Source organism: Manis javanica, chromosome 4 (genome assembly GCF_040802235.1).
Source record: "Manis javanica isolate MJ-LG chromosome 4, MJ_LKY, whole genome shotgun sequence".
NCBI lineage: Eukaryota > Metazoa > Chordata > Mammalia > Pholidota > Manidae > Manis > Manis javanica.
Genome location: NC_133159.1, coordinates 30711917 through 30736622, shown reverse-complemented (window position 1 = coordinate 30736622; position 24706 = coordinate 30711917). Strand labels below are relative to the sequence as shown.

At 42.0% G+C, this 24706-nt stretch overlaps 1 protein-coding gene across 7 annotated transcripts; it reads right to left on the bottom strand.

Annotated features, from left to right (window-relative positions):
• Positions 1-15: 15 nt before the first annotated feature.
• CAP1 (cyclase associated actin cytoskeleton regulatory protein 1) lies at positions 16-23635 on the bottom strand. 7 transcript variants are annotated; one of them, XM_017641593.3, is made up of 13 exons: positions 23490-23635; positions 11860-11985; positions 11141-11244; positions 9572-9649; positions 7651-7794; positions 7464-7549; positions 6034-6139; positions 4279-4456; positions 2725-2909; positions 2423-2546; positions 2211-2293; positions 1711-1854; positions 16-1152 (listed from the first exon to the last, which is right to left on the bottom strand). In XM_017641593.3, exons 2-13 carry the CDS (start codon positions 11969-11971, stop codon positions 1069-1071), a joined length of 1428 nt encoding a protein of 475 aa, XP_017497082.1. In that variant the 5' UTR covers positions 11972-11985; positions 23490-23635; the 3' UTR covers positions 16-1068. The 7 variants fall into 7 exon arrangements, with proteins under 7 accessions (XP_017497082.1, XP_017497086.1, XP_017497081.1 ...); XM_017641597.3 differs by having other exon boundaries at positions 11141-11241; XM_017641592.3 differs by having other exon boundaries at positions 11860-11988; positions 23490-23633.
• Positions 23636-24706: the final 1071 nt, after the last annotated feature.

Sequence of the window (24706 nt, the reverse complement as noted above, 5' to 3'; positions counted from 1 at the left end):
CAGGTAAATAGTAACCAAGTTTGGTATTAATTTTATTCTATTTTCTGTATAACTTTAAGTACATAAAGGTTTTTTCCACAGGCCTCAGGAAATGGGTAGAAATCACAGGACAATCTCTCTTCCCACCAAAAAAGGTTGCATATTTTGGTAAGTGTTTGTCCTAGAGGGAAAAACTGAAATTTACATTAGCAATGCTGTGCAAGATTTTCACGTAAGACCTAAAACCAGCCTGCAGTAGAGATTTTAGTCTTCTGTTCAGCTGCCTGAACAGAAGCCAAAAGCAGTTGTGCATGACGGCCAAGGAGGCAGTGAAGATGGATGACAGGCCCCTAGCATGGAAGGAGAGCATTTCCAGACTCCTTGAAATGATGTTTTTCCTGAAGTCATCTCTGTAGGAAGGGCTGGGCAAGGAGCCCAGAGCAGCCTCCTGTAACTGGCCTGGGGGCAGGGCACTGCCACAGTGGCTGATCCCAAAGCTGCTGCCTCGGGTGCAGGCAGACCCACGATGGAATGCAAAATGAGAGGACCGCCTATGGGGAATGATTTCTTGGAATGCTAGATGGCCATGCTTCAGCCTTTGGTCCAGTGCAACCCTTGTCTCACTTATCAACAGTGAAAATTTAGTCTGGATAGAAGAACCAGCTGTTATCACACCAGCTTCTGCTACCTTCATGCTCACTGTTAGAAAAGATTAACTTGTGTGAACATTCTGATCTGTTAACTCCTGGGGGACTTACTTTACTCTTCCCAAAAGACTTGGTCGAATAACCCCCAAAGGCTGAAAGCTAAAACACACCAGTCCTGGTCTCAGTTCCTTAAGAATAGACTAGCAGTCTGGTTGCGCTGCTATGGAAAAGCTGCACCTTCCTGCAGAAGATAACTGACCTGCTATCCCACCCCAAATCTCAGCCTGAGGTATATTTCAGTGAAGGCAGGTAGCTCTGCTTCTCAAAGCAGAGAAGCAGTTTAAGAGCAGAAAGGTAGAGGAAAAATCTAGAAAAGAACCGTCTTAATACAGATTTATCCCACGGTGTGAGGGAAAGGGCAAAGAATCCAGTGGCACTTCGCTTATCCAGCAATTTCTGTCACTGTGGTGACTAACTTCTGCCCATTCCATAGGGTCTTGAACTGCTCAGGGACTGGAAATTCATTCTGTGAATAAAGAAACAGGTTCAAATCCAAGGTGAAAGGTACACTGAGGTTAAATCTTAACACTGTTCTCCCAGTGCTTGCTTCCACTAAACTGAAAGTAAGTAGGCTACAGAGAGAAATGAACCCCCTCCCCAAAAGGTATGTCCACGTAATGGGGAGCACGCTGCCTTACACTACTACCTCCCCCACCAACACGGTGAAGGAGCACTGCAAGAACAAAGGCTCCAAAGCCAGACAGACAGGTTTGAATCTGTTGGCTACTCTTCGCTGAGCAGCAATGTTAAACTGTAAGGCACCCGAGAATGTGTGTGGCTTCATGGCACCAGTTCAACACAGCACTGTGACTAGATCCCATTCCTTTTTTTTAAATCCCATTCATTTTACTACCCTGAGCATCTGTCCAACTAAGCAAAGCAGAAACCACCTGCTTTTGGAGCTTTACCCAGTGGGACTACCTCACACTCCTGTGTGCTTGAGGTGTACAGAATGTCCATCAATTAGCTTTCCCCAATGTAAGAAATCTTCAGTCCTTTACTACCAAGAGATCAAGAAACTTACAAAGTCACCGCCTTCTGTAGGAATGAGGACATTCATCTCAGAAGATTTGGCACTGACTATCTCGCAATCCAGGGAGTTTTTGCTTAGGTAAATGTGGCAGCCATCTGTTTTATTGATGGAAATGGTTGGCACTTTACCCATTACCTACAGAAGAAAAAGAACACTGAGTCCCAGCATAATAGTTATGGAGAGAATAACAGTATGCTGTGGGAAAGCTTTCACTGTTTGATGTGACTGAACAACTAAATAGAAAGTTCACTGGTGCACAACAGATACTGAACACTAGAGGTGGACGGACGGGTGGTGCACAGAGCTCACTCTAAGAGCCAACTCCTCTCCTGCCGCATCCCAAGCAGCACAGCTCCGCTTACAGACCGCAGAGTCAGATTCCCACCACAGCAACACCTGTGGGTTGGCTGTGTGTGTGTCTCTCTGTCTCTCTCTCTCTCTCTCAATTAATTCCTGAGGGACCAAAGGAAGGAGCCAAGATACCAAGTTACCTGAACTTTGACGTCCCCGCTATTGATTATCTCAACAATGCCCACCACATCGTCAAACACCAGACCGAGTTTCTTGCAGTTATCTAGGAGAATAAAGGAAGCATGTCAACAGTGTAACTTTAAAGAAAAGCAATACATTTAAGAATCTTTAGAATAGGGTGGGTATGGTCCCAGCCCTCGTAGGACAGAGTCTGGCTAGGACAAGAACTCACCTACTGTAATGGAGTTAATTTTGCCCTTGATTTGTAATGTTGTGTTGACACACTTATATACATAAGCCACCTGTTTCAGCATCGTGTCATCAATCACCAGGTTGGAAACATTCTCCTGATTTTCCTGTTAAAGAGATACCCCTCTTTCAGGAATCTCATCACTAAGTATACAACCACCCCCAAAACACACTCTCCCAATCTTCCATGCTTGCACTCTAAGCCAGAACCTGCACTCACTGGGCTGTGCTCCAACTACATCTCCTTCGCCATTTGTTCCCCCCGTCCTGGCACTGTTAACTCACCACTCTCCACTTCTTGCCCTCCAGTTCAAGTAGAGCAGGCTCCTTCTTCGTGACTGGTTTGGGGGATGGGCTGACTACTGGTTTGGGTGCAGAGAATGGTTTGGGGCCACTTCGTACTGGGCCACCCTGAGCCTTCAGGGCAGGGTTCTTGTGAGTCTTCATGTCATCAGATACATGTTTCAGGGCTGTAAGAACAACAGCTGACTCAACCCACCCTTTCCCACCAGGGCTCTGGACAAGGCACCAACTAACCTCTGTGAGAAGCTGAACTAAAATCCTGGACCAAAGCCTCTGAGGTGTTCTCTCTCAAGCAGTTTTGAAGAAGTGCTTTTATAATTTCTCTTCTATCCCAAGGTTAAATTATATAGTTCATTAAAAAAATAAAACATTGGGTGGGCAAAACAGGTGAAGGGAGTCAAGAAATTCAAACTTCCAGTTATAAAGTAAGTCACGGGGATGGGATGCACAGCATGGTGACTGTAGTCAATAATATTGTTGTACATACTTGAAAGCTATCTACTGTAAATCCTAAATATTAACTTTGTATGGGGACGAGTGGTATCTAGATTTATTACGGTGATCATTTCACAATGTCTACAAATATTGAATCATTATGTTGTACACTTGAAATCAGTATGTTATATGTCAATTTTAACTCAAAAAAAACTTAAAATGAAAACATATAATGCATGCATGGGTATATAAATGTACGGAAAAAGATCTGGAAAGACACATGCCAAATACATACTACAAAATATGACTGTAGTTTTTAAAGCAAAAGCAACACATGATAAAAAAAATTTGGTAAAAAAACAAACAGTACCACAGATGAACTACCACCACCCAGTCAGTGTTAGCATTTAAACTCTCCTTCTATTCTATTGATAGTTGTTTTTTATTTAGTCATAATATACATACTATTAACAAATTTGGTTTAACCAGTTAACACTTAATAAAAATTTTCTCATGTTAACTTATAGTTTCTAAAAAAAATTTTTTTGGGGGAAAAGATTCCATAATTACCTCAGCAGGTGACACACTCCTTGCTCTTGAATATGGCCCAATCTATATATATATATACCCATAATGACTGGCCTTTTTAGCTCCACCACTCTTGTGGTTGTAATTTAAACACTAGATTTTTTTTTAAACACTGCTATGGTTCACTGTAAAAAAAGACTTAATGGCTGCCTAACAGTCCACCAAAAGGACATACCACAGTTAATCAGTTCTCCTACTGTTGGATATTGAAGTTCCACGGTAACAGGGAAAAAGCTCTGGGGAAAACGGCTGGCACCATACCTTGGTACAGTAAGGTCCTCTATATATGCCTCTTAATAGAGTCATAAGGCTATCCCCAACTATGATCACGTCACGCATTTTCAATTTCCATTTAACCAGCTTTGCAGTCCCTTTGGGCAACAGAAGTGTGACACCACAAATGAATTCTCCCTCAAACAAACCAGGGTTCCAGTGTACAGCGTTGGGTCTCTAGTTGGTAAGGTCTGGCCCAAACAACTTAGTGTACTAACTCTTGCCAAAGTTTTCACTTACCATGTGTGATGCTCTCCCCCTGGTTAATCTGCGCAAAGAGTGCTGAGCGTGAAGCAGAGTCATCTGAACCTAAACTGGTGGGGACTGCGGGGGGAGGTGGGCCTGGTGGGGGCGGGGGAGGACCCGATCCAGCAGAGGGTCCAGATGGAAATCCACTCAGTTCTTTTGCCACAGGCCCCTGGAACATTAAGTGCAAGTGAGTGAGAACCCATCCTCTCCTCTGTACCATTCCCAATAAGGTCCTGTATGTGTCCAGGGTACCTGAGGTACCCATGATTAATAATTAATGCTCCCTGCACACATCCAGCTAGGCTTTATTCTTTTTCACCCTTGCCCAAGGATCCAACTCAGCTCTAATTTTCAACCTTCACATTTTTCCTTTGACCCTTAATTCCAGCTCTAAACTTAGAGTTCTAAAAAGCTTCTTAGTGTTTAACTGGTACCTTCAACTCAGCAAGTCAAAGACTGATTTCATCACCTCCTACCCCTCGCCTCTATTTCAATGAAGACATCCCCATGCAAGCTGACTATTCCATCTGCTTTGAGCCTTCCAAACCCCTCAATCTCATTAGGCATTTCTATTACCTTGGTTCTATCGCCTGCAAATTCTTTTGTACCAACCCCTAGCACCATGAGCACTTCCTTTGTCTGAGCATGAGCCCTTATCCCTAACCTTTAAACTGAGACTCTTTTTAAGGACAAATCTGATCATCATCATTTTCTTGCTCAAACACCAATGGTAGTTACTTATCACCTATTATAAAGTCTAAGACTTAACCTACCTTCTTTTCCAAACTTTTCTCCTAAAAATCCAATGAAGCCAGAGATGACCCATCTCCATATAATACTCTGCACTCACTTTAAACTATACTGTTTGCTAGTACCTTCGTTTTCTCTCCCACTTCTCACTGTCCTAGACTTGAAAAAAGTCTTAGCTCAAAATACACCTCCTGGAAGTACAATCTCTCCCAGTGAGAAACACTCTTTCTCTTCCTCACATGCTGCAGTCTTGATCTTTATTATTGCACTCAGCTTGGTGATTTGTATTGGGGTTTTGTATCTTTCTTAAGCTTCTTGAGAGTTGGGCTACTGTAACTCATTCATCTGTCTCCGCATCCAGCACAACCCATCCCTGACCCATGCTTACTGAAACTGAACAGAATTATTCCCTCTCTGACCCTTGCTTTCTTTTTTTTTTCTCTAGCTGACCTTGGGGAGACTGCACCAGGCTATTTGGCCTCTGTGACTTTCTCTCTGCTGCTCCCGCGGCTCCCCCTCCAGGAGTGGGGGCTCTAGGCCAGACTGTGAAGTGGGTGGGGGTTTGAGCACTCTCTAGGTGGGTTGATTAGCTCCAAACCAAGGGCAGAGCTGGAGAGGTTCAGATCACAGAGCAGCCCAGTTGCCCACTGTACTGATGAGAAAACTGAGGCATCCAACTAGTGATCCCCACCAATTGGTGGGGGCCCAGCCTCTTAGCTCCCAGGTCGCCCACCCAAAGCCTGCAAACCTATCCTGGGTGGTCCTCTGGCCTCACATTTAGCTGCTTTGACAGAGGATGGAAGTTCCTCTGCAATGGGCAGGGTTGACCCTTGCTTTCTTTACTGTTTTCTCCCTTCCCCTCTCCCCTTGTTCTTTCTATAGCCTCCACTGAAAAGACTAGCACATTCCTCCTCAGACCTGGATAGCACGACAGTCTAAGAAACCCTGTGGTCCCTGTCCTGGATGGATAAAGTAAAGGAGGGAGAACTCACTGACCGTTTTGTTCCAGGCCAGTCCAGTGGTATGGAACTCCTTAATGTAAGCCTGTAGCTCTGTCCATATACTCAAGTAAGCTTTGACCCAGTCCACATGCTTCTTATCCCTACAGAAATAAAGAAGAACTCAGGACAGGCATTACACTCATTACAACAGTGACTCCAGAACCCCTCCAATCTGTGAGCTCATATCCTCCTGCCTGTTGCATTTCTTAGGCTCTGCTCAATGGCAGCTGTTCTATCATAAATGAGCTTTCTTTTTAAAAACAGCTCTATTACCCTAGCGGGACTAAAGTCTACTAGGATAGGGACTCCGGATTATATTTCTTCCTCTTACAGCAGTATTCTTCAAACTTTTTTTTAAGTAGCAAAACTTTTCAAAGTAGACTTTAGGCAAAACCTAATACATAAAGCTGATAAAAGCAGACATTCTGTGCATGAAGCCATGGCACAGAGATCTCTCAAGCATCACTGTGGAACTCTAGGACTCCAAGAAACTTAACTGCCATATGGCACACCGTTTATGTCAAAGTGTGCCTCCCCCTGCCAAAGGAAAGCACTTTCCTTTAGAAGGAAAATAATCCGCAGTAAATGACAGAAATCACACTGAACTATGGTTCAAGTCTCTCTTCTTACATATTAGCAGGAAAGCTTTATGGTTATTTAGCATAAGACCTAATTTCCTCAACTGTAAAGTGTGGAGTATCACGGTGAGGTATAATCAAACACTGTGATGCTCCACTCAAGGTTGCTAGATGGAACAAGGAGGTCCTGGTGTTCTGGGACATGTTTCACACACATGAGGACTACTCCTTCACAGAGTAATTACATAACAAATGTTGGATGACTGATGATGGACGGAAGAAAGGGTTTGGGTAGTTATCCTGGTAAGTAACAGCTGCCTGCAGTCACTCCAGCTCAAAAGTCGGCTACGACTGGTGGACATACATGGTTAGAAATACAATGACTCCCCTTACTTAAAACCTGTGTTGGCCAGGCAGCCTTCCTCTCCTTCTATCCAACTATATTCATGGGGTAATTTCCTAATAAACCTTACTGAATCTTTTGCCACTGGGCTAGTTAGAAATCCTCAAAAACAAAATCTTGTCTGAACAGGTAAATTAAAAGACATTATTCCATCTTAATTCCAGCAAAACCTCCTAAACCTGGAACGGTAAGGATCAGAAGACTAAAGGTCCTCTCCAAACCCTGGAGAAACAGAAGTAGAAGCACAAATACACCTCCTGCTTGCAAATGCAGCTTCAATGAGCCGACACTCAATGAGCCAATACCTATCACACTTCCCAGGAAGCAGCTCTGTGACAGGAGAGCCAACAAAGAAGCCAAAGGTAGCCTTGACCCCATAGCACTACTCCACCAAGTGACCAAACTGGCTTTGTCCTCTGGCCCTCGAGGAAAGGCTGAACTTACACATCTTTGTACTCCTTGAGGACTCGGTTTGTATAAAATATGGCAGCATCATTCATTTCTTTCACATAGGGACCAGGCTTGGGAGCCTAGAGAAACAGAAGCTGTCAGTGACTCAGAGCCTCTCTAGCCCCATCTCCGCATCACTTTCACTCTATCCCTTCCCTCCCATGGAAGCTGTGCTGCTCACCATAGCCACCCAGCCCAAGGCCTGGATACTTTCGCTGACAGCTGACAGGTGGTTGAACAACTTGCTGCCTCGGTTCTTCTCCCGAAAGGATATCACTTCTTGGATCTGCTCTGAGATGGGTGCCAAGAGATCAGAAAGCTTATTCTAGGAAAAGATGCAGGGAAAGAGTCATGTTAGTCTTTCTACAAAAGCTTTGTATGTTGGTCATCTCTGATCCTGAAGGCAAGAATTTTTCATGGACTCCAATGAGCAGCTAAATAAATGATGTATTCATCCTACACAGACTCATAAGGCTAAAATACTGATCATCACTCTCTCCTCATCAACTTCCAACTCCTCAGGCTGAATTTTATGGTTCTTCATGATCAGGAGCCACCTTCCAGTTATACCACAAAATTCTACCACTTCAGCCATTTGCCTCTTTCCTGTCTCTCTAATAGGAAATACTAGTTCATTTCTGGGTCTTTACTCATGATGGTCTCTTCTTTTACCATCTACCCAAATGTTCCTCGTGCTTCAAGAGGAACAGTCTTCCAACTCTAGCCACACTGGCCTCTTACAGCATTTATTAGCAGCATAACCAATTTTGGTGCCTTATCACACACACATCAGCACAAACTGTTAATGGACCCATGTGAATGTGTTTTTCTTTCTCATTAATTCTTCAAAGACAAAGCTTTGCTTAGCCTTCTTTCACAATCCTTATAGCCCTCAACACATTGCTAGCCATACAGCAGTTGCTGAGTAGACATCTGCTGAATCAAAGGCAATGTGGGAGCTTGGCACTTGAATAGGCAGCTTAGCAAAATGGATGAATCTTGTGTTACTGAGTTTTCATCCTTCCTCCAAAGCTCAGTTTCCTGAACACCTCAATTCCCAGATCTTGGAATGAAAACAATTTAAAGGGGTCAGCAAAGTTTCTGTAAAGAGCCACACAGTAAATATTTCAGGCTTTGCAGGATACGTGGTCTTCATAGCAATTTCTCAACACTACCACCGTAGTGCATAAAGCAGCAATAGACAATACTTAGAAGAGCAGGTATGGCTGTGTTCCAGAAAAACTTCATTTACAAAATAGGTGGCTGGCAAGGTTTGGCCCACAGGTTGTAGTTTGCCAATCCCTGGTCTAAAGCAAGGGAAATGTAATAGGTGTCTCAGATGTCTGATATTTTTTGGAACATGTAGGTTGGGAGAAAAGGTTTTGACAAAACACTTTAATCATTCAACACAGATTATTAATTAGAGTCTAATACATTTAACATTATCTTATGCTATTTTTACATTACTTAGGCATGCTGAGAGTCCAAAGGTTTTAATACAGCATTAGCAGGAAGACTTATTACCCCTCTGCCTAGGAAAGCCAAATGCAAAAAGAAGAAACAAAAAACCCTAAAATTTCTGGCTGAGAAAAATCTAGCTCTCTAATTTTCTCTAATTCATTTTCAAACCTTAGCAGCATACAATTTTGAGACAGAAGTAAAGTTAAAGAGAGGTCATCAACCACTGAAAGCTAAGGGGAGAGGCAGTACTTGGGCAGTTTCAGGATCTCCCCAGCAGCATTACTGAAGCCCAGTTACAGTAAAACAAGAGAACCACTCTCTAAAACACAAAAGGCTTAGGGGACAATATGAAGAATTTGGCCTCAGCCAAGAGGCTACAAAAGGCTGTCTATTGAGAGTTGCTGCAAAGTCCCAGCGTAATTACAGCCCTAAGTAAAATGAAAGAATCAAGCCAGAGCTCAGTAAATACTCAATGGCACATTCCCATAGTGGTGCCCTAAGTCTGAATCTACTTCTGAGACTTGGTGTCAATGTTCACAAGCCAGGTCAATCTATTTTAGCATGCTATAATAGCTTAGCAGAAACCCCTCAACTTGTCCGGGGCATCAAACTAAAACAAAACCAACTAGAAGTGAACTTACACCTGCTGGCTGCTGGCACTGAGAGGCTGTAACCAAGAGAGCTCGCTCCAACTTCAGACCTGCGTGGACCATCTCTGCCTGTCGGAAAGAAGAATCAGCCATTGATAACACATTAAAACTGGAGAAGTCCTGATAAGAATGACCTGTAACCTCCACTTCCATGTACTCTGGTAGCAACCCAGGCACTTTATATTGCTTTCCTCAGTATTCCTGATTCCAAGAACTGGCAGAACTACATATACCACTCTTCCTGTTGGAATTAACCAGGGAATGAAGGACATCAGGCTAGCCTTAGATGAAGTCAAGTCAGCAACTGCACATGCACTATGATATGAAGTGACCAAAACCCCTCCTATCTCTCATCACCAAAAAAACCTTTCTCAATAACTTGAGGTAGGAGTAAAGGCAAACGCCTAAATTTATACCCCAATTCTCAAGGTATTTACTCTTTTTGGTTAAAGCTAGTTCTCAAATGTTGAATCATGACCCATTCACAGGTAATTAATTAAATCAACTTAGTTAGCCATAACCAATACTTTATTATTTATTATAGAACAAAATAAAACAGGGAGTACAGTACATCAGCTTGAAATTATTTCCAAATACAAAGTGAACAAAGAGTGCAGCATAGGTAGTAAAAGCACTTTTGTGAAACTTCTATCTCAGTTGCAAATACATTATTTCTTACTGAGTAAGGGCCATGGTCCAAAGAGTTTAAGAAACATGAGGCTATAAGCACTATCAAAATACAAAAATTCAAATAAGGTAATCTATTTTTTCTGGATTCGCATTTTTTAAATACAAAAGTTACAGAAAATTTAAAATCTTTCCAAATGTTACACACTATGTAAAGTAAAAATGCAAGCCCACATACCCCTAAGTCCCAGTCTCATCCTCCAGCACTAACACCACTGCCAACAGATGGTATTTAAGAGGCTCAAAACAGATGTTAAGTATCAAGCAACCAGGCTTGCTGAAAGGTCAGGAAGATCCTAAACATGACTACTGCTTATAAAGGATCACTCAGAAGATGAGCAGGAAGATTTAAAGACAGAGAGGGACCACATATGTGAGTGTGAGGGTGGTGGTGATGATGTAGGTGGCAGCACATGAAAGGAGGTGGGTGCAGACGCACCTGTCACTGCCTATTTCATATTCTTGCTGTGGGCTAAGTGTGAAAATAACTTGTATTAGCATATCTAATAACTATCAAGCTTAGTTTTGTAAATGCCAAGTCATGATAATGACTCCTTTGAATAAGCCACCTTAGCCTTGGTTATATAACATGTAAGGATCAGACCTGTAACACGTTCTCACTACAAAGGTGAACTGAGCCATATTTTAGGCCCCAAGCAACCTATCTGTACAAAAGAAGCCCACACAGAATATGCGATAAAAGCAGGGGGCCTGGAAAAATCTGAGAACTGTTCAGTGAACTGACTGAGCAACTCAGTGCAAACAGAAAAGAAAGATCCAGAAGCCTCTCAAGGGGCTCCTAAATCAGGGTGAGTAGGCTTTAAAGAAAGCCCGCAGTCCTTAAAGAGGGGAAAATGGGGGAAACATCCTTACATGCTTCTGCACATCTCCCCCAATCTCTTTACTGATCTTCAGGTACTCTGCCACAGGACCGACGAGCAGTGAGTCAAATGCTTGCACATATGGAGCAGCTCCTGCTGAAGACAAATATACCACAAAGAACCAGTCATGCATCAGAAAGGTGATTTGTTAAAAAGCACTTCAAAGTGGAGATACAAGGTAAAATAGTAAAAATAATAATAGAACATGAGTCAGGAAACCTGGGTTCTATCTAATTCCAATGCCATCACTAACTGGTTGTGACCTTGATTAAGTTCCTTTTCCTCTCTGAGCTTAATTTTATCTATAAAATGAAAATAAAATGATCCCCAAGGTTCCTCTCAGTTCTTAGCATTCTATGATTCAACTGGTGTATGTACAAAATGGCCAATTTGCCAATCATTTCCAGAAAGGAGATTTTAGTATCACCTGTCATTGGGATTTACACTGGAGTCAATTTGCTAAAGAAAGAACAGGAAATAACACACAAGCAGGAAGTTCTCCTATTAAAATAACTTAACCACAGGCCTCCCTGCACAAGGCACTTCCTCCCTTATCTGTTCACAGCAGTAAGAATTACAGGCAATGAACTTTCCAGATTAAGCACTCTGGGAATTCAGGCCCAAAGGAGAAAATACACTATGACAGAAAGATTTTAGGCCAAGACACTGAGTTTTTGCTCAAAGTAATCTGCTAATCTGTATACTGCTTACCTTTTGGAGCACTGTCTCCATACCCACAGTGTGTGTCAGAGGCATGGGATACCGCCTCCAGGCGGCCCACCACCCTCTCCAATCTTTCTACCAGATTTTGCATGTCAGCCATATGTACCACACCACCTGCTGAAACAGATCAAATGTCATTTGTTGTTTTAATATTACATAGCATCTAAGGGGAAAAAAAACAGAATAGGATGCCAATTCTGAGGAATGGAATCATTCAATAATAAAATACATTGGAAAATAGTCTAACACTTCCAAAATCATAAAGACCTCAATAAACCACAGAATTACTCAGGAAAAGGTGTTCACTGAAAGCAAATGTTTACTCATTCAAACACTTTCTGAATATTTACTGTGATACCATCAAATATTTGTGTAAGAATTCAGAATTTACAAAGTATAGTCACATAATAGTTGTGCCTCCCAACAACTATTCAAGAATGAAAGAATAATCACTGTACTCTTAATTTCAGTGAAGTTAAATGACTTGCCTACAAACATATGGCTAGTTAATAGGGAAGCCAGTACTCAAATACAAGTTTTCTGGTTCTAAGTTCAGGGTCTTTTCCTACAACAATGCGCTGCCTACTTACAGAATGCCCCAAACTAAGATGAACAGGACTATTTATCCTGCCTTCGATGACTTACAGTGTAACAATGGGGACTTGACATGTATACTAAAAACTAGGAAACAGGAAAAAAAATGTTAAGGTGACATAACAATGTTGCAGAAAAAGTGACACAGGATTTCAGAGAGGGGAAGAACATATCGGCTGGAAGGATCAGATGAGGAGAGCATGGAGAAGCTGCCATCTGAGCCAGGCTTCAAATGAGGGGGAGCAGGATATGCATTTGCAGTAGGGAAGAACCTATACATCCAGAAAAGCTTTTTACAGATCTTTCACAAGTACTAATCTATCTAAAGTAGTCTCATTCAAATGTCTAAAATCCTAAAGAAAGGTTACCAGAGAAGAGACCTTCTCTAGCTTGTTCCCTATTATACTCTACCATCTAAATCCACTACCTGGCAGGTAGATGTTCAATATTTACGAAGTTAATGAACTTTAAGTTTAGCACCCCAAAACTCCACAGGGACAGGTGTTTGAAAGTTGCCCACACTATGCACATAAATGTTACATGTTATCTATATACATCTACATAAAATGTTTGAGACCATAAATGACCTCATAAAAATTAGTCACTGAAGCAATCAAAGGCTTGACGGAAAGATTCCATTTCAAAGCATTAATTAGTTCAGATAACTGAAGCCCAATGAGCTCAACTCCCTTGAAACTGCCTAAAATGACCATAGCAATTATAATTCCCCCAAAGATGACTACATGCCAGAATATCTCAACACACTGTCCTCCCTGTGGAAAAGATAAGCAGTGCACAAGATAAAGTAAGGAAGATAACATAATCCCTGTCCATTCTTTCCTGTGAACAGGTTGTTCTCTGTAGGCCTGGTGATTGCCACAGAATGCTGTTTAGAAGAGAATCAAAGAAAAAAGCAAGAATGAGAACCAAATAAATCTTTTTATTCTCTGGCCTGAAGAAACAGAAGCCTCCAAATCTCTCTCTGCCCTACTCACAAATGAGCAGACTAGAAGCAGCCAACGTACTCTCCCTTATGTTATCCTACCATCACCTAAGTACCTGAACTGATGCTCATTCTGGACACTGTCCAGGAACAGACTCACATAGAGTCCACCACATTCTGTAAGTACCACAGGAAAAGGCAGTGGACTGCAATAAACTCCCAAGTGATATTCCATTAATAAATATTACCCATTCTGTTACAAATATGTTCCTTCACACATAATGGATGCCACAGACTGTGAGGCCAGTGCTAACGCTGAAAACATAGTACAAGGGTCTCTAAAGGTTGCTAGGGTTGGTGAACACTTAACAAATCTTAAAAGCTTAACGGCACAGCTTCATGTGTTACTGACGTTCCTTTTTCCCCATATTTCACTTGTATCTGTAAGCTTTCCTTGCTCAACAAGCTAGAGTTCTGCTGTCTATTTAAGCAGAATGCTATCATTTATGACTAATCTCATACAACAGTACAGTACCTAGTATAGAACAGTATCTAGCTTTTTGGTTTTGGGGATGGGGTGAAATTTGAGGTGTATAAGAAAGAACATCCAGAACTTAAGGGGCCAAAAGACACACCTTTTCGCATTCTGTAAGAATATATTCACATTCTTTAGGTAGTCATGTCCACTCTCAAGCTTTCGAAATACATTAGACTACCATCCAGCCTGCGCAGAGCGGTACCACCGCAATCACCTATAGACTAACGACTCCCAAAGCAGCATATCCAGTTCAGTCCATTATTCTGGGATTCAAAATTTTAGATCTAGCTTCCACCTAGACTACACTATCTGAATGTCCAAAAGACAACTCACTGAAACGTACAACAGAGCCCATCATCTTCCCACACCCCACTCCTACTGTTACAGTAACCCAGCATTACCATTAATTATCTGAGTGACCCAGCTAGTAACCTGAACTGTTAGGCAGTGAAGTACAGTGGTTAAGAGCATGGTTTTTAGAGAAGTCAGATGGTTTGGAGGTTTGAGTAACAGCAGTCACTGGTTCTGTGACTATGAGTGTTATCAAACTTTCTGAGCCCCAACTTCCTTATCTGTATAATGAGGACAAAAATCCGAAGGGCTGTAATGAGAATAAAGAGGAAAATATATGCAGAAGTGCTTGGCTCAATCCTGAAAAATAGTAAGGACTCCATAAATATTAACTAAATTATCTTCTTCCTTACCCCACCAAATCTCCTCAGTCACCAAAATTCACAGGCTCCATATTGCTTATCTCAGGAATAGATGCCCCTTGTCTTCATCCCAATTTGATAAAAAGTAGGTTTTTATGATGTTACCTAGATTACTGCAATAACCTCCTTGGTAGTCTCCCCTAATTCCAGTGATACATTCTCCACATTACGACAGTGATCCTCCTCAAATGCAAACACACTTACGATAGTCTTTTATTTAATACTATTCAATACTGCCCAGAGCATTCAGAGTAAAGTCCAAACAAGGTTTTCCACAATCTGGTCCTGCTTTATCTTCTACCAAGGTTTTATCTCTTGCCACAGCTTTCTCTGCAGACTACAGCAATCCTGGACCACTTATATTTTCCAGAAGAGTCATGCTTTCTCTCACTTCTGAGCCTTAAAGCTATCCATTCGGCTTGGCTGCTTTCCCTTCCCAATCTGTCCCATTTCATAACTACTACCTTTTAAGACTCACCTAAGGTGTCACCTTCTCCTCAAAGCTTTTCCAATTTCGTATGCTTTTCCTTCTCAATCTGTCCCCTCTAGAGCCCCCTATTGTCTTTTAAGACACAGTTAAGATATCACTTCCCCATGAAGCATTTCCAGTATTTGCTCCCACATCATCATACATTTACCTCTACTACACATTTAATACACTGGTTTACAATCATTTATTTAATAATCACAAGCAATTAGCCACCCCCTAGGACAGAGACCATGTCTTGTCTCTGGAATTATAGTACGGTAAATACAGTAGGCACTTAAATACAGTAGGTTAATAAGGGTCCTTGAAAAAGTAGATAAACAAGGGCCTTTCTTACCCCTCTCTCCCTTCAAAACAAGTCTAGCTGTCTCCTTCCTCTGTCAAATCTGGGGAGTGTTTTTTTTTCCTTTTTCTTTTTTTGCCTATTTGTAGGATCTGAGAAACACTCCCATCCATCAATCCTTCAAATAAATGCTGCCTTCCTGGGCTCAAATTACAGTGATACAGAGATCTTCAAATCAAGTACCATAAGGAAAATAACTTTATTAGATCATATAATATTAATTAAAAAATAATACTATAAGGGAGAATATTTACATCATCAATATGTTGCTTTTTTTTATGATTTAAAATAATTGTGTGAGGTATGTTATATGGATATTGATCCCTATCTTTAGAATGAAGAAACTGACAGAAGTTACAAAGCTTGACAGGTATCAACTAACCAGTGGATAGAGAAGCTAGGCCTTGAGCATAAATTTTCTGAATCCTAGTCTGAGGCTCCTTCCACCACTCCATATGGCTAGTAAGCAATTAAGTGACTACATGGTTCATCACAACACACAGCTCCCACTGTTTGCTGAGCACAGCTCTGTGGGTTAAGGTCTCTTTATGGTGTCTTTATTTATATTATTACCAGCTTTCAATTTCTCCAATGTTCTCCATGGAAGGCAGTATTTTTTCGTAGGCTAGATAATACTTACTTAGAAGACAAATGTTTAAAATGAGGCTTTTTGCAAAGTAAATAGAGTTGCCAGAGAAGAAAACTATAGCTGTTTAATCACGTTCCTTGCCATTTCTGATTGACAATAGCCAAGAACTGTTATGTAAGCCTCCATAAATGAGAACAATTTCCCGACTATTTAAGCATTCATCATAAAAGCTTCAGAAAGAGAGGCAGTTCTAATTACAGAAATCTAAATAAAACTAGGATTCAGGAGACCAAGATTTGAGTCTCAACTCTGCCACAAATAAACTATATAAACTTTAGGACAGTCATTTAGTGGGTCCTCATCTAGTACACAGATTTAAGGATCAAAGGAGCTGATTTTATAGATTAGTATTCATTTTGGGAGCCTTAAAGAACAATTCAAATGCAAAATGTTATCACTACATACTGTGTGTTAAATATAGGCTCCACATTGGGGATTTATCTATTCTACTCCCCCAACCCAGCCCCACAAATTCACACCACTCAGAACAACCTAGCCCACAGAAGACACTCATAAATCTAAGTGGCTGCTTTTAGAATTGTAGCAGCTACTGAAGAAATGGAAAATGTGTGGTACCTGACCTCCAGAAGCTTTCATTCTTTTTGGAAGGTCAACAAACTGAAATATCAAAGGAATACATACTGAAGACTATTTTTGAAAGTTCTGTAAGAAATGACCTAACTTCACTTGGTTAGGGAAAGTTTAAGTATCAGCCTATACACTAGAGTTTTTTCTTTGCAGAATGTTGTATGGTTATGAATTATACAGTATAAAGTACTATATGCTCTGAGAGTTCAGAAGAAACGAATGAAGACTGGAGGTAATCTGGCTTCAGGAGACAAGTGGAGCATCTTGATGGAAAAAGAAAAATGGAAAGACATTCCAGAGCAACCAAGCAAAGAGGAGAGACTGAGGAGGCTATGTACAAGAAGTATGAGTAGGTTAGCCAGCATAGAGCAAGAAATACCATGGGAAATAAGGCTGCATAGCAAGTCAGGCTAGGTGATGCAGAGCACTGAAAGCCAAGCAGTATTTGATCCTGATATGTCGTGATAAATGTGAAGCCATTTAAGAGTGTTGAGTGAAGGAATAAAATGATGAAAGCAAAATTTTTACAAGTACTCTTTGATAAACAAAATGGGACTTGGAAAGAAGGGAAGGTATTAGGGTCTAGGTTAAGTTGAACTAGGAAGATATTAGGGTTTACATTAGGCTGGAAGCTGCTATTCATCTAGCTAAAAATAAGAGGGCTGCTGCAAGATCTATTTATTTATATTTCAAATGAAAAAAAATCCACATAACAGATAAAAAAACCAAATGAAATCAGTTAACCTACAAATAATCAATTTTAGGCAACTAAGTGACCAGCACCTAAATTAAATGCTGTGGGAATACACGATAAAATAGCTTTTCTGCCTAAGGGAGTAGAGCAGGAGAAACAAAGCCACCATCCATTAAATCACTGGTGCTCAGGATTAGGAGGGATTCTAGACATCACCTTGTTAAAAAAAACACCATCTGATGCCAGGTCAGCCCTTTCAACATTCTCAGTAAATTGTCAAGTAGCCTCTGTTCAAACACCTTCTGTGTAGAGACTCTGAGACTTCTGGAGGCAGCTCATTTCATTCAGGCAGCTCAAAGTATTTAGAAGTTCTTCCTTATATGGAGGCAAAGTCTGGCTTCCCTGCAACTTCTACCCACTGATGTTGATTCTGTCCTTGGGAGGTCACATAAAACAAGTGTGCATTAAACTCAGCACAAGTACTGACTACAGGAGTATTCAGAAGAGAGAGTCAAGATGATTCCAGAGTTGCAAACCCAGGGGCCTAAAAGAATGATGACACTACAGACAGAAAACCGTGTCTGGAACTCTCAAGTTAGGACAAGAAGAAGAGGCCAGTTTTAGATATGCAGAGTTTGAAGAGAAAACAAAGCTTTTAAGTGGAAATGTCCAATAAGCAGTTAGAAAAAAGACTTGGGGAAGGATCAAGGCTAGAGATCAGTGTTCACAAGTTATCAGCAAAGAAATCTCATGAAGTGACAAGAATGGACAGGCTCCTGGAGGGTTACCATGCAGAGCAAAAAGAAACTATGAGCTTGATTCTCCAGCAATTTCTTTTGTGGTTTGAAACTAAGAAAAATCAGAAATATCTAGTGATTACTGCTAAAGCTGCTTCCTACTTTCATAATTCTTATAAGTCATACAACCCAATTCCTTCTATCTATTCAAGGAAGTCATTCAGAAATAAACTAACCAGATTACTCCTACCTATAGTTCCCATCTCATCTCATCAGGCAATTAAAAGTCAGCGGTATGAACTTCTACTTGAGTAGAAATAGCTAGGCTTAAAAGGTTTTCTACTTTGTCTGATAGTTGTCCTCTAAAAGTCAAGCCTTAAAACAGAAAAGAAAACCACTTATACAAATCAGCCTGTATACTATGATAGCCCAAATGATCTGCTTCAAAATGCTTCTCTTGGCCTTGACTTTGTAATTCTGTTCCTGAGATGTTATCCTAAGAAAGTAATCCTAATGCAGGAAAAGTGATAGGCAGGAAGGTGTTCACTTCAATGTTAGCTTAGATTTCTAAAAATAGGGGAATAGCCAAATGCATTGGAAAAAAGACTTCAAGACTACATAAAATTTACAGTACTTGTAACATTAGAGCAATGGGGTTTTGGACAATTTCCCCTCTTTTTGCCAAACTTTAACATAGTTATATGATTTCTTTATAATGAAAAAACAAACAAAAAGCTCCACTTGGACATCTCTCCTAAGCCACCACTAAGCTATAAGACATTAGTTCTACTTCTAAGATAGAAATTCTCACCGCTAGGCTCTAACATAACCAGAAAGCAAAACCTTGACATGCTAATAGATACTTACAAATTGGTTGTTTTAACCCAGAAACCAAAGAACATACACCACTTTGCCCCAGTACAGATGCCATCTAAAATCTAACCCAAATCAGGAGCCACTGTTCTTCCCCAAGCATTGGTTTCACAACCAATGACATTTAGTGCCCGAGTCACTGCCACCTGAGGTTCAGATTAAAAGAGAAAGAAAGGCCTTTCTTCTAGGGAGGAAAAGAATCCAATTCAATATCAGCACTTGTCTCCTATTCCCTCCTTAAACGTGGTCCTCTATCTGAAACTCCAGATGAGTAAAGCCAGTAACAGTGTACCATGTACAGGCTGAAGTCAAACTTGGAAACTATCTGCTTGAATTCTGTGAACAGATAACTCTTTGTGGCCATGGGCTCCCCTCTCTTACATTCATGAAATATTATGAAGACTAGCTATATAAGAGCATTCAGTAAGGAAAACTGCATTGGCTGATTTCAGTTGGCCAGTTACTTTAAACAGAACAGCATTTCCTATTCTTACGTGTAAAGATAGATGAGAGATGCCATTTGTCCCTAGCCATGATTCAGCTACAACCAGAGATATGAAAACATCTGTGCATGACTATAATTAAGTATAAGAATTTTAATGACCTCTGGAGGAAAAAAAAAACAACGAAAAAAAAGGAAGTTCACTCCTTCCATGAAACATTTCTTCCATGAAACATTGATTCTTATTAAGTTAACATCATGATATATCAAGAAGAAACGGTTTCATTGTGAATGCTGTAGTTGCATTAATTTAATGATGAAACTTTAATAATTTAATCAATCAAAATGTTGGGTACCAACATCATAAACTAGACGCAATTTAAAACAAATGATAATCCCTGTTCACTAACCCAAGCTGTCTAAAAGCAGGCAATATGAACAAGACAGGAATTTTTATGGCCCAATACATAAATCTGCTGACCTGCACTATTAACAAAAAACTTTCTTCTAGTGAGTGCCTAATCAGAGGCATTCCTCTATTAAGATCACATCCTCTGAGGAAAAAAACAATAGGCGAATCCTTTAAGGACCACCCAGGATATCCTTGAATAAACAATAATTCTTGATGCCTCAATGAAACACATGATTCATTCATTGCAGAGTACCCACTGCTTATCACAGAGCTATACACAGTGCTAATTAAGCATGGCCATGGAGTCTGCCCCCAGAGAATTTAGTTGGGGAGATAAGACAATGCATGATCACAGACAGCTACGGTACAGTCTAATGCAGCGGTTCTCAATCACGGGCAATTCTGTCCTCCAGGAAGCATCTGGCAACATCTGGAGACGTTTTTAGTTGCCACAATTGAGAGAATGCTACTGACATCTAATGGATAGAGGCCAGGGATACTATTAAAATCCTCTAAGGCACAGGGCAACCCCACAAAGAATGATCCAGCCCAAAATACCAGTTATGCCAAGGTTGAGAAACCCTGTTCTAACGTAGTAAGGAGTAAAAGAGAAGAGCAAGACGTACAGATAAAATGTTAATGTCGCAATTTAGGACTTTGTAAATTAGAATGTCAATTATTACCATCCAATAGAAACTAATTAAGATGATGGTCTGATAACAGAGAATTTTGTAAATTGGACAAGCTTAAAACGATTCTTTGAGAGCATAAGGCCAATGAAGGGTAACAAGATGAAGATGGTTCTTTTTAAAAGATTAGTCTTTTTGTGTCAGAGAAATTAAAGTATAGGTATAAAAGCCAGGTTAGTAAAAAGTAAAGCAACTGATGACAATTCAAAGGAATAATCACTACGATTTAGTAAAATATGGCTTGAAGATCCTCAGATTTCAAATCTCAAGATGAAATTTCAAACCAGAGGGCTCAACTTTCAATGACATTTTACATTTGCTGGTTTAAATAAAATGAATATTTGACTCACAATGGCTCACAGAAAGCCAAGAGGAAGTCACTTTTTAAAGGCTTACTCCCTGGTTAAAAAAAAAATAACTGCAACTAAACAAATATAGGTATAACTAAGAAAAGGGGTGAGAAAAAAAGATCAGCTCTCGGATTAGAAACAAAACATTTTACAAACCATGCTAACCCCCTCAAGGCAAAATTACACCCATTGAGATTTTAATAAAGTACTTTCACTGCTACCATTTTATTTAAACTCCCCTAAGACATAAATTATGCACATCTGACTGTTCAAGTGTTTCTGGGAAAGAAAAGGGTGGGAAATTCCTACAGAAATTTCTCTATGCTGGACCACAGCAACTCAAGCCAACTGTCAACCACAGAATAAAATCCAAATGCATTCAAACAAGGCATTAAAAGTCCTTCACAATCTGGCAGCCATCTACTTTTTTTCCTGGTCTAATATTCTGCCACAAACTCTAGGCCCCAGTGTTTCACTGAACAATATAAGCCCTCATGTCTCCACATCTTCCTGCTGTTTCTTCTAGTTGGGATACCTTTTTAGACATCCTTGCTTGGCTGAATATGTGGCAAATGCCTCCAACTATATGCAAAATTAATTTTCTTTCCATGCATGCCACCTCTCCAACTTAACCCTCCTCTCATTCACATGACGTGTCTTGGTGAATGGTACCACCCAATTCGCTAAACCAGAATCAGGCAATTGTCCTTACTACTACTATTCATTCCCACAATCAGCTTCCAATTCTGTGGATTCCATCTTTCTAGTACTGCTTAAATCTGATCCCTTCCTCTCCTTCCCACTGTCACTTAGTTCAAGCTTTGACCATGGCCACAGCTTCCAAATACTGCTCTACTTCCCCATTATGTCTATTCACACTTGACAGACTAAACTTTCTAAAACATGAATCTGACCTGATCACTTTCCTACATAAAACCCTTCAAAGCCTCTCCATATCTTTCAGGGCAAGATCCAAATTCCTTAGCATGGTTTAACAAGCTCCTTCATATTTGACCCCACCACTTCCGCGTCCTCCACTTCTCCAAGCATTACTGGAATTTCAGTCACACTAAACTAGTCCTGTACATGATCAGATCCCCATGTTCTTGCACTTGTACTCTCTGCCTGGAAATGCCTTTTCCAGATTCACCATACGGCTAAATAAATCCTGCAAGACATAACCTCTCCTCCAAGCCTGGAAACCTGGTGTAGGTATTCCCTCTATTCTCTCTTAGCACTGTGCATGATGGCACCGTAAACTATCCCTGAATTATTTGTCTGCCTCCTCCTCCACTCCACAACTATATTCTTAAACACCAGGGTCAAGTGCCTCATTTAATATGTTTGTTACATATTTGTTAAGGGCTCAATAGAGAATGATGAATGTGCTGATCTGTCCTGTTTTTCGCTTGAACAGGGATCCCTACAAAGAGCTTCAACCACACAGTTCTGATAATCTCTGCCTTCAAAGGGTTTCATCCTTTCTTCATGAAGCTAATTCCTATTCATCCTTCAAAATTCATTTTAAACCCTGCTTCTGCAGAAGGGATTTTCCTGAGCCACTTGTTCCATACCTCCATAGCACTCCATTCTTCTTTCCTAACACTCATCACACAGACAATTACTTCTTAAACGTCCCTGCAAACATTGTTAGCACCATGAGGGCAGGGTCTAGCTTGTTTTGTTTCAAAACTTCATTCACAGGATATGGGAGAGTGCCTGACGCAGAATCTGTCACACTGAATTCTGTGGGGTGAGGAGAGACCTCCACTGAAAGATGAAAAAGTAAGCCTTAATGAAGTTAAATTAGGCATCTTTGGCTACAGACACTTAGCAATGAGGCCAGATCAAACCTGAGTCATCAGATTTCAGCTCCGCAAGTACGCAACACTTTCAGTTAACGACTTTTCAGAATAAGAGCAACTGACTAGGATGAAGGGGAGGCTATTTGACTACAAAAGGACCTCCCCTCTCCTTTTTAAAAACTCACCAGGCATTCCAAACAGGTTGCATTCAAAGAAAGTTCCACACAGCGGGTGGCCTTTAACTCGCCGCCGCCGGCTAGACAACACCGACCGGAAGACCACTCCAAGGCAAAGAGGTCCCCGAGAAATGAACGTGGGAAGGACCGAGGGCTGATAATTTAAGGAAGTGGGGTCTTGATTCCGATTGTTTCCCTCGCTCGCTCTATGACCTTAGACCAGCCTCTTCTCTCTTGGGATCAATTTACCCATCCACGCAATGGGGACTGTCCCCAAGGTCTCGGAGATTCCTTTCAGCCGGAAGAATCAGGCGTGCGCTGAGGCTTATGGCCAGGACTGCGAAATCCAGCGAAGGGGCCTCTCCAGGAGGGTCCCCAGCTCAGCTGGTCACACCGGCCCCACCTCAAGAGACCGCGCCCAGGATCCCGGGTCGGCCTTAGAGCCTCGGCTCCGGTCCAGTCAGCAGGGCTCGCCACAAGCGTATAAGCCGGAAAGGGCATTAACAACGCCAGGGGCCGGTGGGCCGCTGAAGGGACCCCAGTCCCTACCGGGCCGTGCACACTCACCTCAGAGTTCAGCCTTACCTCAGGACTCCGATCAGCCGCTCTCCACTTCCGGCAAGAACAGCCCAGCAATCTTCGCGCGACCCACTTCCGGGCCCTTACTGGGCGCGGCACCCCCACCGGAAATGAACGGCCGGTTGAAACACCCAGCTAGAGGAAGGACCCGGGAGGAAGCCTGGTCGCCCCCCCGTCATGACCCCGCCCCCTATTCACCGCGCTCGAGAGAGCGAATCCTCGCTAGCCCGGAGGTCACACGGGAAAGAGCCCCGCCCCTAGGCGGGAGCGACCCAGGGGGCGTGCTCAAGACTAGGCCACGCCCCTCCGCCTATGGTAGGGAGCCAAATCGCAGGGCTGCTGGCTAAACACCTCCGGGGAAGGAGGGCAGATAAGTGACTGACTTTATCAGTTAGGTCTCAATCACAACAGGCCAAAAGGAGTCTTGGAGGGACTCTGGGCAGGATTTTCTGAGGGGCGGAATCCCAGGCGGCAGTCTCCGCTCCTCTTTGGGCGCGCGTACCTCCGTTTCCCCGTTTGTGACCAGGAAAGGCCTTCGGTCTGGACAGTGTTCTGGGAGGACCGCGGAGGCTGGGTGTGGGGTAGGAGTCGGTGAGGGCGGGTAGACCCAGCCCTCGGTTTCCGGGCGTGCCCACCGCCGCCCTCCCGCTCTGCCCCCGGGCTAAGAAGGTGGAAGCTCTCCCCACTTCCTGTTTGTTCGGTGCGCTCTGTGACCATAGATGGTCAGGCTTGGGGCCGCGCGGCGGTTTTAAAGTCCTTCCTCCTAGCTCGCAGGGTGTGGCCCCCAAGAATAAAATTAGCCGAATTAGAAGATCTTGCTCTGCTCCCCTAAAACCCGGGTTCGGAGATAGTCTTGCCCGGACCTGGGCGTGTCCAGCAGACTGCCACTCAGTCCGGGGGAGGTTCTGCGCGGTGGCTACTGACCGCAGATCTGACTTCCGTGCTCCTCGGGTCTGGGGATCAGAGCTTTGTTCCCTCAAGGCTCACACTTTCCAGCTGGTGATTATCCGCCCACAAAGATTTATTTCCAGAAAAAAATGGGCGAGTGCTACAGTTACCACCCCTTCAGCTGAACGATTATAACAGCTCCAAGCTTCAAGTTGAATGCGGGCGTTATATGCCATCGTCAGTCATTCAGCTAATAGAGTTCTTATAATAACAGCTACCATTTACTGCGCCCTGACTACAAGCCAGGCCTGTTCTGACTGCTTCAAGAACATTTT

Excerpts from the sequence above, each read along its gene's own strand:
- CAP1 (XM_017641589.3), bottom strand. Across the intron at positions 11,245-11,859 it reads TGGAGACAGTGCTCCAAAAG|CAGGAGCTGCTCCATATGTG; the intron begins GTAAGCAGTATA and ends ATTTGTCTTCAG. Across the intron at positions 9,650-11,140 it reads GGGGAGATGTGCAGAAGCAT|GCAGAGATGGTCCACGCAGG; the intron begins GTAAGGATGTTT and ends TCTTTCCGACAG.